Source organism: Geotrypetes seraphini, chromosome 19, assembly GCF_902459505.1.
Source record: "Geotrypetes seraphini chromosome 19, aGeoSer1.1, whole genome shotgun sequence".
In the NCBI taxonomy this organism is placed as follows: Eukaryota; Metazoa; Chordata; class Amphibia; order Gymnophiona; family Dermophiidae; genus Geotrypetes; species Geotrypetes seraphini.
Window position 1 is genome coordinate 6,163,794 of NC_047102.1, and position 15,481 is coordinate 6,179,274.

Sequence of the window (15,481 nt, forward strand, 5' to 3'; positions counted from 1 at the left end):
AGTGAAATGTGGGGCAAAAAAAATGAATTTAAATTCAAGAATGGGCAAACTGACTTGGATGAAGTTGAAGCACCAGGATATGGACTGACTGACAAATAAGAGCCACGTATGGCTCCTCTGTTTCTCAGTACAGTCCTTGGGGCACACCTAGTCAGACAAGTTTTCAGGATATCCACAACGAACATTCTTATGCATGAGATAAATTTGCATATCAAGGAAAGTGTGGCGCAGTGGTTAAAGCTACAGCCTCAGCACCCTGAGGTTGTGGGTTCAAATCTAAGCTGCTCCTTGTGACCTTGGGCAAGTCACTTAATCCCCCCATTGTCCCAGGTACATTAGATAGATTGTGAACCCATCGGGACAGGCAGGGAAAAATGCCCAAGCACCTGAATAAACTCATGTAAACCGCTCTGAGTTCTCCTGGGAGAATGGTATAAAAGAGTCAAAATAAATATATAATAATAACAGTTTATATACCGCAATACCGTTAAGTTCTATGTGGTTTACAATAGATTAAGCGAGGTACAAATTGATTGAATTTAAGAGGGGGGAAGAGGAGAGTTAATAGTTAATATATTTCCCCAACTAAATTCAATGAGCAAAATGTTGTACGGACATCATAAGAAACTCAGGCGCTTCTTACCTTGCAGCATCAAAGCTGTCATAGGATCCAACCGTATAGTGTCGGAACAGTTTCTTGGTTCTGTCCGTGCGCGTTTCTGTGCAAAGATGGAAGACAAAAAGACATTTTAAAATAGGCCGATACTTTAAAGGGTAAACAGCTGTTGGTCTCGGCAAGTCTGTTTATATATATATATTTTTTTTTTTTAAGGGGAGGGGCGTTTTCAGAAAATTGCTGCTCCGGTTCTGGAGGAAAAGCAGAAGTAGTGTAGAGGGTGGGGTGGAGGATATTATCAATATTAGTACAGGATCTCATTGCATAAAATGGGACCCTGTGGTACAAAAAACAACCTGATTTAATAGTAGTTCACATTGATAGCTTCCCCCCCCCAACACCTAAATTTCTCTCAACTATACGATACAAACTATATTTCCGTAGCCATGCTTCCCGTAAACTAGTGGATGGACGTACAGTGAGCAGACAATCTCTTATACTGAGTCAACTAGATTATTGTAACATCGCCTACTTGGTAACATCGCCTACTTGGCACTCCCCCAGAAGTATATGCAGCGATTGCAACTAGTTCAAAATGCAGCGATCAGGTCAAAAGCGCGCCAGGACAAAGGCGCACCCAGACAATTGAGCGCAGCGCGCGCCACCGCGGCTGCTCTAAATTACTGTTTTTAGTGCTCCGAAGGTGGGAGTGGGGGGGAACCCCCCCACTTTACTTAATAGACATCGTGCCGCATTATGGGGGCGTTGTGGGAGGTGGGGGGGGGGGTTGTAACCCCCACATTTTACTGAAAACTTCATTTTTTCCCTGTTTTTAGGGAAAAAGTTCAGTTTACAGTAAAATGTGGAGGGTTACAACCCCCCATAACGCCGGCGCGATGTCTATTAAGTAAACTGGGGGGGGGGTTCCCCAACAAACCCCCCGTCGGAGCCCCTAAAAACTGTAATTTAGAGTGGCGTGGCGGCACGCGCTGCGCTCAATTGTCGGTGCGCGCTTTTGTCTTTCGCACCATTGTCTATGAACCGATCAGACTACTGTGTGGACTGAAAAAGTTTGATCACGTGACACCTTCCTATCGACTTTTACACTGGCTGCCGATGGAGGCACGCATGAAATTCAAGTTTGGTTGTTTCTGCTTCAAGGTACTTTACGGCCTAGCCCCTAAATACATAGCAGACCTTTTCTCTTTCACGACCAACAGACATAAACGAAGCTCACATCCGAACTTTGTCTCTCCACCGGTCAGAGGTTGTAAATTTAAAAGTCATCACCAACATCTTCTCGCACATCAAGCAGCACTATGGGGTAAAGACCTTGAACAATTGCTCATGCCTTCTACCTATGTGGAATTCAGGCAACGCCTAAAAACACATCTGTTCCTGAAATTCTTAGGAAACCAACCTATACAATCTCAGTCCTCAACAAATGATCGCTAGAACTATCAATAATTAAGTCTGTACTTTGTTTATTCCATTTAATCTGTAACATTTCTAATCTGTAACATTTCTAATAATTGTAAACCGCATAGAACTTCACAGTCCTGTGGTATATAAACTGTTATTATTATTATTATCACGGTTATGCGAAAGGTAGGTGCCAGAACTGAAAGGCCAGGGTTGTTAAAGGCCTACATTTCTAGCGCCTTCCTTCCATGAGAATCGCGTCTAAACAGGCACCTAAGGCTGCCCAAGGCCAGTTCTGGCATTGACCACGCCTACCGAAGCTGTAGGCGCCCTTAAGTATCTCTTTAGTCGGGACAAAGGCGCCCTTAGATGCCTTCAAAAATGGTGCCTTTGTCCCGACTAAAGAGATACCTAAGGGTGCCTACAGCTACTGTAGGCGTGGTCAATGCTAGAAGAGGCCTTGGGCATCCTTAGGTGCCTTTTTAGACGCGATTCTCATGGAAGGTTGAACTATTTGTCTTAACACTTCTTTTTCTCTTCTTTATTTTCTGCCCCCTTATGGAAGTCTTTTATCTAAGAGAGGTCTTTTTGTCTTCTGAAAACTGCACTAAAAATGAGATCTTTTTTTTGCTTTCTTTTTAAACCTAATCCCATTGTAATTTCTTAGTACAAGAATATATCTTATTTATATATTTTAAAAAGTTACAACATATAAGAAAACAAACATTATTTTTATAAAGACATTGTGTACAAATGTTCTCTTATGAAATTGCCCCTTGTTTGACATGTTTTATTAACCTTATTATACCATGAGAAACAATTACGGTTCATAGACAATTGCGCGCAAGACAATCGCGCGTGGACAAAATCACGCAGACAACTCAGCGCGGGACAACTTAGCGTGAGACAAATGAGCGGAAGACAATTGAGTGTTAATACAAGTGAGCGCAAAGACAACCGAGCGTAAGACATTTGAGCGCAAGACAATTGAGCGCAAATTATTTTCCGAAATGTGCACGAGCGGGACAACTCAGCGCAAGACTGCGCGATTTTGTCAGCGTGCGAATGTCTTGCGCGCTTTTGACCTGTCAACCAACAATTACACAGCAGAAATATTATCTTTATGCAACACTGCTCAGCTGCAAGATGACAGGACGACGGCAAACAGAAGGTAGGTGACCTGTAGCCAAGAACGTCTTAAACAACATTTGGTTCTATCCCACAGCTCCTCCCGCTATCTCTCTCTCTCAGCTTCTTATGCCATTATTTGTTTAACACTTATATTTCACCTAGCCTTTTCCCACACTCCTTCTCATTACCAATACACTCCCGTCACACAGACTGCTATAGGCATTTCTTTTGATCAACTTAATGAAATGAAAAGGTCCTTACAGATCTCAATATGATAGTAATTATTTGCCAAAGTAACACATTACCAGAGGCTATAACCAACAAACTTCTATGCTTCCAATATCGCTCACATAAAATTAGCTCTCGCATATCTAAACAAATCCACATGACCTGCTTGTCTGAAGAAACATGAATACAAGTACTAGAAGCAGAGATGAGCTTAAACCCTGCTCAGTCTGAGTTCTAGACCAGATTTAATGGGGAAATTGTTATCACAGTCCTCTTAGATGACATCAAAAGAGTATTACATTTAGAAGAATCAGCGTTACTGACTGTTTCTCTTTGATCTACTTGCTGCCTTTCAATAAGCTTCATCACTATATTTTGTTGAACAGAATGCTGGAAAAGGATTCCCTGACCTCACAGGAAGATCTTTTAAAGACATGGTTGGAAAAAACTGTTTGGAGGTTTTGGAATTCCAGTATGGTGTCCCACAGGGGTCACCTTTGTCCCCAATATTACTTAACATTTATATATCCATCCATTAGGTGAAATTATTAGATTTGAAACAATTTATATAACCGTAGAGCTACATTTCGTAATTTTTGAAGCCTTTTTAAATGAGACCTTGAGAGACTTGCAGAAATCAGATGGCTGCTGTGGTTAGGTCAAGAAAAGACTCACTTCTCAGTGAAATCTGGGAAAATACTGTAGTTATAATCACAAATGAAAAAAAATCCTCCAGAAATATACAAACTGAAAAAAATGCTCCTAAAATACAATATATGCTTCTTATAAAAGTATATGCTCAGAGACCCGAAGACCATGTAGAGCAGTGGTCTCAAACTCGCGGCCCGGGAGCCACATGCGGCCCACCAGGTACTATTTTGAGGCTCTAGGTATGTTTATCATAATCACAAAAGTAAAATAAAACAATTTCTTGATCATATGTCTCTTTAGCTATAAATTACAATATTATTAAGACTTAGCCAAAATGAAAGATTTATAAACTATAAAGAGTTTTACCGCATGCAAAATTGTCATTTCTTTAATAAGACATTAACTATTTTTTCTGAGGCCCTCCAAGTACCTACAAATCCCAAAATGTGGCCCTGCAAAGGGTTTGAGTTTGAGACCACTGATGTAGAGGAAACCCCCACACATAAAGTCTCACTATCCAATCACTGCATTTTACTTTTAAAGTATTATTTATATTGTAAATGTCATCAGTTTTCATCAGAACTTTTTATGTCATAGAGTTGTAACTGATTTTAGAATTGGTATTTATCTAAAAAATGTTGACGTGCCCTCCGATGCCCAATGACACATACCTGAAAAGTAGGCATGGTTAGGGGCAGAGAATATGCATGGTAAACTTAGGTTTTGGTAAATTAGGTCAGGTACAACCTGGCCTAAGGAAGCCTAGGTATTGCTAGGCCTGATTCTATAAAGGACATCTACCAGTTGATTGACAACCCCAAGGAACAACACTGTTTATAGAATCAGACCTATCTAGTGTGTAAACAGAAGGCATTCCAAAGGGCAGAAGATGGGAAGAGATGGAAGGGGCAGCCACTTACACGCACAACTCACAGAATACAGTAACACATGCTTTTGCCACACTGGGGTGTCCAAAGTCACACCAGTTCTATGGCTGGTATAACTGCAAATTGTATTTCTATACTATTGCCTCTTAAGGTCTCTGCTCTCTATACTTCCTCTGAATATCTGCTTATTGTATTTCGCTGAATGTCCAGCTCTCTTGATTGTAAACCGCCTAGAAGTCGCAAGATTGTGGCGGTATAGAAGAATAAAGTTATTATTATTATTATTATTACAGAACAGTGTCTCATCATATGGCACTTGGGCACCTAAAGGAGGTGCCCACTTATAGGAGAGTAATCTTATAGGTCAAGCTCAAGTTATTTAATATACTGCAAATATAAAACCAAGGTTAAAATCTAAGCGGTTTACAAAATCATATAAAAAAGGAGGGTTTTAGGGGAGTGGGGTGGGGGAAGCCCAGTCAGCACTTCTAAACTTTGGAGGGGGGGATTCAGAAGGGAAAAGCTTCCTCTAAGGGAGTTGGAAAGGAAGGTTCAGCCTCAAGTTTATTGGATTTAATTAACCGCCCGAGGGTACAAGATCCGTCTAGGCAGAGTACAACAAACCAATGAGAAGAGAAAGAAGAGAGCTCCATTTTTGTGACAAGAGAGAAAAGAAAGTAAATGCCAACTACATGTGTTTCCAGATCTGATTTTTAAAGGTTCACCAGCAGGTTAAAAAAAAAAAAAATCTTTTTGCACAGAAAATCAAGATCAGGACAAAAATGTTTCCTGAAAATAATATGCCTCCAGCATCTTCTTAAAAGAAGATAAAGGCGACATAGAGCGCAATGCCTCTTGGTTGATGACTCGGTCTATAAACCTAAGGGCTCCTTTTACTAAGCTGCGGTAGCGTTTTTAGCGCGTGCTGCCGATTAGCGCAAGCTATCCCCCGCGCTACACAGAAAAACTAATGAAAGCTCAACGGAGACGTTAGCGTCTAGTGCGTGCTAAGCACGCGCTAAAACTGCTAGCGCAGTTTTGTAAAAGGAGCCCTAAGTTTTAGTTTAGTTTAAAGTTTAGTTTAGTTTAAAGAACCCACAACGTTAAATGTGGAATTCCGAAATGTCATTCAAGGAACTTGATGAGGAGATGATACATGTAGAAAATGTTGGGTGAGCGGAGCGGAGGGATCTAGTTGAAACTTAGGGTATTATATATCGAAGCGGAAATTGGGGGGACATTACCCATGAGAATCTGAAACAGTGTAACTAATATTTTATATAAGACCCGAAAACAGACTAGAAACCAATGCTCGGCCTGCAGGAGGGGAGTCACGTGGACAGATTTTTTTTTCCCCCCCATCCAGGAGCAACTTCACAGCAACATTCTGTACTGATTGCAGAAGGTGGATCGGAAGGGGTTGGCTTCTTCTGAGAGAGAGAGCTCAGAAGTGGGGGAGTGGGGGGGGGCTTACTTGCTACTTGTTTAAACAGTGGCAGTAAATATTTGCATTCCCCAAGATTATATGTATCAGTGGTCCCCAATCCGGTCCTGGAGGACCACCAGGCCAATTGGGATATACACATGGAGAAAGAGTCACAAACGTTTATTGAACAGTCATAAAATGCAAGATCATCCACATGAAACGACAGTAATGCAGACCCAACAAGGTCCATGTTTCGGCTGTAATTGCCTTCCTCAGGGGTCCCGGACGCAGGGTATGTGATGATTATCAGCCCTGGTATGGATGAAAATGATGAATCCAAAAATACTCTTTCCGAAGCGAGCCTCGAAGCGTACGTTACAGCCACTGCAGTGCAGGATGAGCTTGCATTTTACGAATATTCAATAAACGTTGGTGACTCTGTTTCTCCGTGTGGATGAGTGTGTATCTTACAAGACTTCCACTCATATTTACATCAAGATCATCAATTCCACAGCTGCTTTTGTTCTATTGGGACACCCACGTTCAAGTGCCAGATGTATAGTCACCTCCTTGGGCAGCCAAACATGATAATAATAACTTTATTTTTCTATACCGCCATAGTCAATCGACTTCTAGGCGGTTTACAGTGTAAGAAGGCTGGACAATCAGCGAATAACAAGAGGTCTCAATACAATACAATAAGTCAACATACAATACCATACAATACAATACAAAGATTCTGTATACAATACAGTACCATATAGTACGAGTCTAACTACAATGATGGGGATGACACATGATTACTACCATGACTCCAAGTAACGTTGACAGTATTCAACTTACCAGCCCCATGCACACATTAACACCTCCCTCAGAGGAAACCAAAACAACCCCACTTCAGTCCCAGCAGCACATATTACAAGGTTAGGATCAAGCCAAGTACAAGTTTATGGATGTATACAGCAGCAAATTTCATAAAATGTGCTTTCTACAAAGGAACCCAGTTGAAAGTCTTTATTTAATTAACTGTTAAGTCACTTGCCAGACTGCATTTACCATAAAAAGAGAGAGAGAAAACTATGTGGATCTTCAGACACTTAGGCCCATATTCTATAATCAGTGCCTTAAGTTAGGAGCGGGTAGGTGCCCTATCAGAGCCTAACTTAATCGGTAAAGCTATTTAAAAAACAATGTAGGCACCTATCGGCTCCTAGAAAAATGGCACCTCCATTGCATCTACAGAGGCGTCTTAGAATTCCTGTCAAAGTGGGCGTGGTTAACCCTGGAAACGATCTCGAGCATTCTAAGGCTCCTTCGTAGATGTAATTCTCGTCCAAGGTATAGGAGCCAGAAACATAGGCCTTTAAAACCCTGGCCTACATTTCCGGTGCCTACCTTTGACAAAAGCCGCGATTCTGTAAAACAGCGCTGTTGCACGATTAACACGCAATTGGCAGCCGTATTTTTTAGGCAGCTGCCGGTAACGTCGTCTTTTATGGAATCCAATCCTTAATATCCACACCCGTATACATTGCCGTCATTCATTCTCCCAAACTCATAATGAGGTTCCTAAACATTGTACAATAAATGCAAAACAAGAAACGATCTCATCCTGTAATCATAACTAGGAACGATAAAAGTACTTCGCAACTATAAAAATGTAATGTTTAAAGTTTTCATTTTATTATGCTTTTAGGCATTTTTTTCATTCTGAAAAGATCAGTGCCTAAATTCCAGCAGCCGAATCGCAGAGATATTACTCTGAAAGCCCAGCATGATCATTCACGGAACCCCCGCAGAACTTTGCTACCCAATCAGCTTCTCTATGGTACATTTACTGCCGTGTCTCTGCATGGTAGTTACCGTAAATGTATAAGGCTGGGTACGTCCATTACATCGGGAAGAAGCAAAGAAGGACGTCACGGTGAGCAGAGCATTAGCCAGCAAGGCCATTTAACTAGAAGAACTATATGTCCAACCTATTTCATTTCTTCATTGCATTCAATAGAGAATGGCACGGGCACAAATTTGTCCACGTCCCCACAGGAACTCAACTTCTCCATCCCTGTGAGTTTTGTCGGTGTTGCTGTCCCTGCCCCATTCCCGTAAGCTCTACCTTAACCGCACAAGCCTTGAACGCTTATGATTTTAAAGTATTTGAGGCATGTGCAGATGAGGACAGAGCTTGCAGGAATGGGGCAGGGACAGGAAAAGAACTCGAGGGGGATGGGACGGGAAAAAATTTGTCCCCGTGTCATTCTCTAGCATTCAATAAGCTGTTGTACACAGACTTGGACAGATGAGAAAGCAATAGCCATACCATAGCAGCCACAGAAAAATATCCCATGTCTTCTACCTAAATCTGTTCCATTTTCTTCAACTACAAGGGATCCAGGCTAGTTTGGTTGTTTTTTGTTTTAATTATTATTATTAGTCTCTCTGATCTCCAGCTTGAAGGTTGCATTGCAGCCCGACACAATTGTCCACACACTGTATGACTCACCCAATCAATCTAGTTATCGGTTTCATGCAAGCAGAAAACCCACTTCATGAGCCTTTATTTGCATTTATCTCACATCCTGAAGAAAACAAACAGCAACAGAAACTTAAGTCATCACAGTACCATTTTCCTTTTGCAATTCCAGGTGGATAAATATCCGCCCCTCGTCTCCAGCCTTCAACTTTCAAATAGCCATTGCGTTTAACTTGAATGTTTTGTTTTTTTTTTAAAAAGTCTCTCTCAGGCACACACGATGATTAAGGATCTATTTAATTGCAATACAAAGCCACAAACCGCAGTTTTATTCCAACATTGAACCCTAAACTAAAAGAACAGAAATAGAATTATTTTCCATCAAAATCTAAACATCTGAACTAAGAGTTGCAATTATGTCTTGCAAGCTCTTAAAGAAAAAAATTCTATTAAGAGAAGTGCAGTTGAAGCATTTTTACCGGCTTGCATAATTTTTGGACGAATGTGTAGACACACAAAATACCGTTATGTGCATACAATATAACCACACAGTGTCGAGGCCCCCTGGTGAAACACATGGCCGAGTGTGTAGACATACAAAATATGTGCATTCAATATAACCACAGAGAGTCAAGGCCTCCTAGGTGAAACGCTATTACTTAGCATCATCTCAACTCCCGCCATCAGATATTTACTGCTCTCTGTCTAGAAACACATGGGCTCCAGGTCTATGAATACGTTAAAACTGTCGTGTTCTTTCCCTCTGGATGATGCTAATGTCCAGCTGTTCCAGCATTCTCAAACCACTAATGCCTGACAAAAGGGACAGCTGCCCCCCCCCTGATTTGTCCAAAATGAAAAATCGAACAACGGCAGAAAGCAGCCAGATACAGAGGGATTGAAAACTTATTTTGAAATTTCCTTTTTTTTTTTTTACCAGATCAGCCACCAAGATGACATGCTACAGCTAAAATAAGTGCATGATTACACACCGCAAGTATCCGTTCCAAGCCAAGAAATAGGGTTGAAAACAGAAGTTACATCGTTTAATTACAACAAACCCATCATATACAGCGAGTCCGTCCTGTAATTGAAGTTCCCTAGGTATGCAATTCAACTGGTTTGTGAGGAACGAAGCTTTACCATCACGCTTCTGTCCTGCTAAAGCAAAGGTGCTTTCAAGCATTTAAAATATATATTGTTATTTGCCGTAAGAGAAGAAAGTAATCCTTGAGTCTCTCTCTCTCTCTCAGATCTCTAACTGCAAATATGGGAAATACGAAATTAATTAACTAAAATAAAAAAATATTCAGACACACTTGTCAAACCCACACATTCCCTACAACAGCCCTAGTCTCAAGTCTGCTGACTGATTCTATTGTCGTGTGCTACAAAACAGCGTTAAATAAAAAAAAAAAATAGTTCATTTATTATTACACGCCCTGACTTGAATTATTAACAGAATTTGTAGCTCAGAATATAACAATTTCATCTACGTTGCCTGTCAACATTGTTATTAGACACACTTTACGAAGCGGACACCTGTAGATCATTTCAGAGAGCGGATGTCCAGTTCATACGATCTCTGTAGAGGCATCGAAGGGAAGTAAGAGACGACAGCTCTCCCAGAAACATGGGTAAATGTGGATTTACAGTGGCGTTTTAGGTGCACAGCCCTACAGTCCCCATTGCTAATATTCCCAAGAAAAAAGGTGTCTCTGTTAATTAGAACCGTCTTCCTTTCAAACATACTTTATTTACGAGATAACAAAACAGATACGTAGCAAGCATTCCGCGACAAAGCAAAGATGGTCAGCAGAAGCAGTTTCTAGCAACGAGGACTCTCTGTTTTCCTCATCTTTAATCCACTTTTATCTTCTTATTTCTCGAACATGCTCATGCAACAAAACCCTAATGCATTAGCAGTTCACAGTTTGCTTAGCGAGGCACCGAAACCAACACAAGGCACCTCAACACTGGAGACATATTCCCCATTCTTTTTTCCTTCTGAAAAGAAAACCCTAAATTCCACGACAGACGACAAAATTAAAGTCTATAAAGTTACACAATACCTCCAAAATGAACTTTCTTCTTGAATTTTGAATTTTCAGCCATGGTTTCTAACCTAGGTGTTACCATTTCACTTGAAAATGTTGCTCGAGTCTTTGCAATCCTCAGATGAATCTTTGAGGTTTACACGACTTCAATCTACAATGTCTTCCTGTTGAAAAGTTTTTACCCTTAAGAAATTCAGGGGGGGGGTGGGTGAAAAAAATAGCTTCTGAATTTTTAAATCCACAATGATGGCAAAAAAAAATGTTTCTTACTTTCAGACATGGAAAAGTGCATCAAGCAAAGGAATCTGTGGGTTGGTTTTTTGTTGGGTTTTTTTTTTTACACAAGTTGTAAGCTCGAAATAAGAGCTTACATCTTTGTCATGCCCACACTGTAGCAACGGGTTTTTTTTTTTCCTGGTGCAGGTTTCCATGGAAATGCATCAGTCACTAATCTAAATACGTACGGGTGAAGGACGCCTGAAAACCTAAAGCAATTATGCATGTCACTGGAGAAGAACAGAAAATGATTCAGCTCAGCTATTAGTAACGTTGCAGTACTTTCTCTTACATAATTTTGTTGTACCATTTCATAGAAAAAAATACAGCATTCCAATATTGTTCTCCCCTCCCCTATCAATAATGCTTCTTTCCCTGCCTTTTTTTTTTTTTTTTCTAAATTCCGGAATACTCATGCATGCAAAGGAAGAAAAAAAAAAAAAAAAAATTCACCATCTAGTGGATGTATTCTGAATTTAGCCCAAACCTGCTGAAAATAAACACACCAATTCAACTCATTAATTTCTGCCTGCATTAAATCTGGCAGGCTTTACTTAAACGCAGTTTCTTCCTTTTAAACTCAAAAACATACTGCCTCAGCCAATCATGGTATATCAACTAGACAAGAAAGCATTAAAAAAATGGTGGGGAAGAAATGATATCACCGAAGCAAATGGTGGCATCGATAACAAGCTCCCAATCAATCCCTGAAATTTGTGCAAAGTCTGAAATAATTTGGGGCTTTAACTATAACCAGCAGATGGAAAATGTGAGCAAAAGTGGTCACGCTCCAGAATGACCACAAACTAGAAAGTGCTAGATTTTAAAACATTTTCTTTCTGAATGTGAGAGTCTTAAGGGTGGCCCTGAGACCCCCCAAAGATGGCAGCCAATGCACAAGGGGACGTGCCAGATAGCAGTGGCAAGCCTACTGGAAGCACAATGACTGAGACACGAGATGATTGCCTTCCAAGGCTTGGCGAGTTGCATCGTTGATTTGAGGAGTTGAAGGACGAGATTGCGAGCACTAAGGCTGAATCCATAATGGCCTGGAAGAGCTATGCTCTGACCCTAGTGACCTAGGGCAGCAGATGGAAGAAGTGGAGGGAAAAATGGAACAACAAAAACAGACATCGAGAACCGTCCTTCGGCAAAACATGGCATAGCAAATGCAATGATGAGATGATTCTCAAATGAGAAGATGTAGAAATCATTCAACAAAGAAGAAACCTCAAGTAGGAGGGGTACTGGAGGCACCTATAGATAGGAATGCTTTAGAGCAGTGGTCTCAAACTCGCGTCCAGGGAGGAGGGGGCCACATGCGGCCCACCAGGTACTATTTGTAAATAATTTTGTTCCCTGCTCTATTTTGTCGATGCCTTTCAGTATTTTGAAAGTCTCAATCATATCCCCTCCTCTTCTCAAGGGAGAACAGTCCCAGTTTCTTAAGTCGTTCATCATATTCCAAGTTCTCCATACCATTTATTAGCTTCGTTGCTCGTCTCTGCACCCTCTCCAGCAGTTTTATATCCTTCTTTAGGTTGGGAGACCAATGTTGGACACAGTATTCCAAGTGTGGTCTGACCATTGCCCTATAAAGCGGCATTATAACTTTTTCCGATCTACTCGTGATTCCTTTCTTTATCATGCCTAACATTCTAGTTGCTTTCTTTGCCACCGCCACACATTTTGCCGACGGCTTCAGGGTCCTATCTATCAGTACACCCAGGTCCTTTTCTTGTTCGCTCTTACCCAGATTTGCACCTGACATTCTATACTCGTATTCCTTGTTCTTACTGCCTAAATGCATCACTTTGCACTTTTCCACATTAAACTTCATCTGCCATTTCTCTGCCCATTTCTCTAACTGACACAAGTCACTCTGGAATACCTCGCTATCCTTCTGCGATCTGATTGCCCGGCATAGCTTTGTGTCATCAGCAAACTTGATGATCCCACTGGATGTTCCTTCTTCTAGGTCACTGATGAAAATATTAAATAAGATGGACCCATTCTGCTACTCCATCCCTGTGACCCAAATGATAATACTGAGATTGCTATTTGCTAATATCAACCAAAAATTAGCCAATGGTTAAAGGACAACATGTTGGCTTTAAACATGTCCAAATCAACAACAATGTTATTCCCCTGCCAAGACGGTCTTCAGCTAAATTCCCCAATAGGTCTCAATTCTGCCCCATTTCAGGAACCATCCTTTTAAAAACTTCTAGGGGTTATATTAGATAACAAACTAACATATCACAAACAAATCAGTTATGTAGTACAAAGGTGTTTTTATAGATTACGAATGATACGGTCTTTCTCCAAAGTTTTAGATCCTTCAGCATTAAACATTCTTATCCACTCCCTGGTCATTTCCAGTCTCGATTATAGCAATGCTCTTTATACAGGAATTTAAAAGGAGCTGAGACGCTTGCAAAAAAATTTGACCATGTCACTCCACTCTTAACAAAAGCTCACTGGCTGCCAGTAACACACAGAATTACATATAAAATTATTTTAATATTTAAAGCACGCAACACAAGAATGTAGCAGTGGGCCGGGACAGTAGGAATTCCAGCCGATTCTAAGAATCCCACCTTCCCCCATGTACTTTTACAATCCTGTGGCAGGAGTGAGAACTCGTGGACACCCAATCATCTAACGGCTCTGCACGAGCAGGAGCGAAGGAAGGTCACTCGTGTCGCGGTTCACTGCTGGACCACCAGGGATTCTAAAGGTACGTGGGGGGAGGCGGGAGGGAGGTAAACATTCTTAGAATTGGCTGGGACGGAGGCAGGAAGGATCCCTGCTGTCCCAGCCCACCGCTGGACCACCAGGGATTTAAAAGGTATATGGGGGAGGGAGGTCAAAGTTAGTAGAGTCGACTGGGACAGGAGACGGAAAGGTTCCCTCCTGTCCCAGCTCACCGCTGGACTACCAGGTCTCACGGCAGAGGCCTGCAACAGGTTCAGGAGGGGGGGGGGAGGGTTGTCAGCGCTGACCTGAATATAAACGGAGACCTCCATTTTGGGCCTTTTTTGGCTCAAAAATCTCAGTTTATATTCGATCACATACGGTAACAACCTTTTACTTATAACAGCTGCTTTTGACAAGTAAAATATCTGTACGAAAAAAAGGCAGGTGAAAATCTCTGCAGGGACATTTTCCTCAGGTAATTCTTTTGATCTTGAAATAGTCTTACATCCAGATGAAAATCAATCATTATTAGTATTTTCAAGAAGAACCTTTTAAATGCTATTTTCTGATAGACAATCACATTAGTATATAAAAACCTTCTAAAACAATAAGGTATCAATGGAGCATTCCTACTAAAATACACAGAGGAAGAAAAAGGGTCCTTTTACTAAGGTGCACTATCTGATTTAGTGCACGCTAAATGATAACGCGTCCTTCATATTCTATGGGCACGTTAGTGTTTAGCGCACGTGCGCTAAATCAGCTAGCACGCCTTAGTGAAAGAAGGGAATAGTCTCTCCCCATCTTTAGGCCAGAGAAACCTACACCCAAAACTAAACACACTAAACCGGCTGCAAAGAACAAGCACTAGGTTTGCACCAATCAAGTCTCTCCACCACAGCTGTTATCAGCACATTTACAAAGCACAAGAATATCTAGAGCAGGAAGCGTATACACTTCTCCCTCCATATTCGCGGTGATAGGGGAATAGCAAGACAGCGAACACTGGGAAAACCGCGGTTTTCTAGTAAAACTCATGGCGAATGAGGAGAAATCGCGAATCACAAAAAAAATACGAGATTCGCGATTTAAGTTGAAAACATTTATTGCAACTTTTGAATAACACAGTGCTGTGTTGTACATTAAACATGCATTGCTGGAAATCAACAATTTTCTCTGTAACCAGTGTTAATTGGCGATTTCCTCTGTACTGTACAATTGCTGGGAATCAGTGATATTCTCTGCGCAATTTGGAATCAGCGATTTTCTCTGTAAAGGTGTGAATCGGCGATTTCAGTGATGTAATGGGGGGAGGGAGCCAGCATACTAAAAAACGCGAATAATCGAAACCGCGATTGACGAAACCACATGAAAGGAAAGATTGATTGAATGCAGACTTGGGGGTGGTGTGTGTGTGTGTGTGTGTGTGTGTGTGTGTGTGTGTTTACTCTACTGATCAGAGACTGAGTTCAATGCAACCCCTTTTCTTAAAAAAAAACAAACCCAAATACTCAGCATCCACTATCTGAACAAACGATATGATTAATGGTTGTTTGCCACTGTACTCTTCCTCTTTGGTGCAACATTATTTACTTTTGGTTATCAAACATACAT

The 15,481-nt window shown here is 41.1% G+C and overlaps 1 protein-coding gene across 2 annotated transcripts in view; it reads right to left on the minus strand.

Annotated features, from left to right (window-relative positions):
- The window catches only part of SHANK2 (SH3 and multiple ankyrin repeat domains 2), a 349,291-nt gene that overhangs the window by 160,016 nt on the left and 173,794 nt on the right, over positions 1-15,481 (minus strand). For both annotated transcript variants that reach the window (XM_033928600.1, XM_033928599.1), the window contains exon 15: positions 644-719. In XM_033928600.1, coding sequence (XP_033784491.1) covers positions 644-719 — 76 coding nt within the window. The remainder of the gene's footprint in view (positions 1-643; positions 720-15,481) is intronic.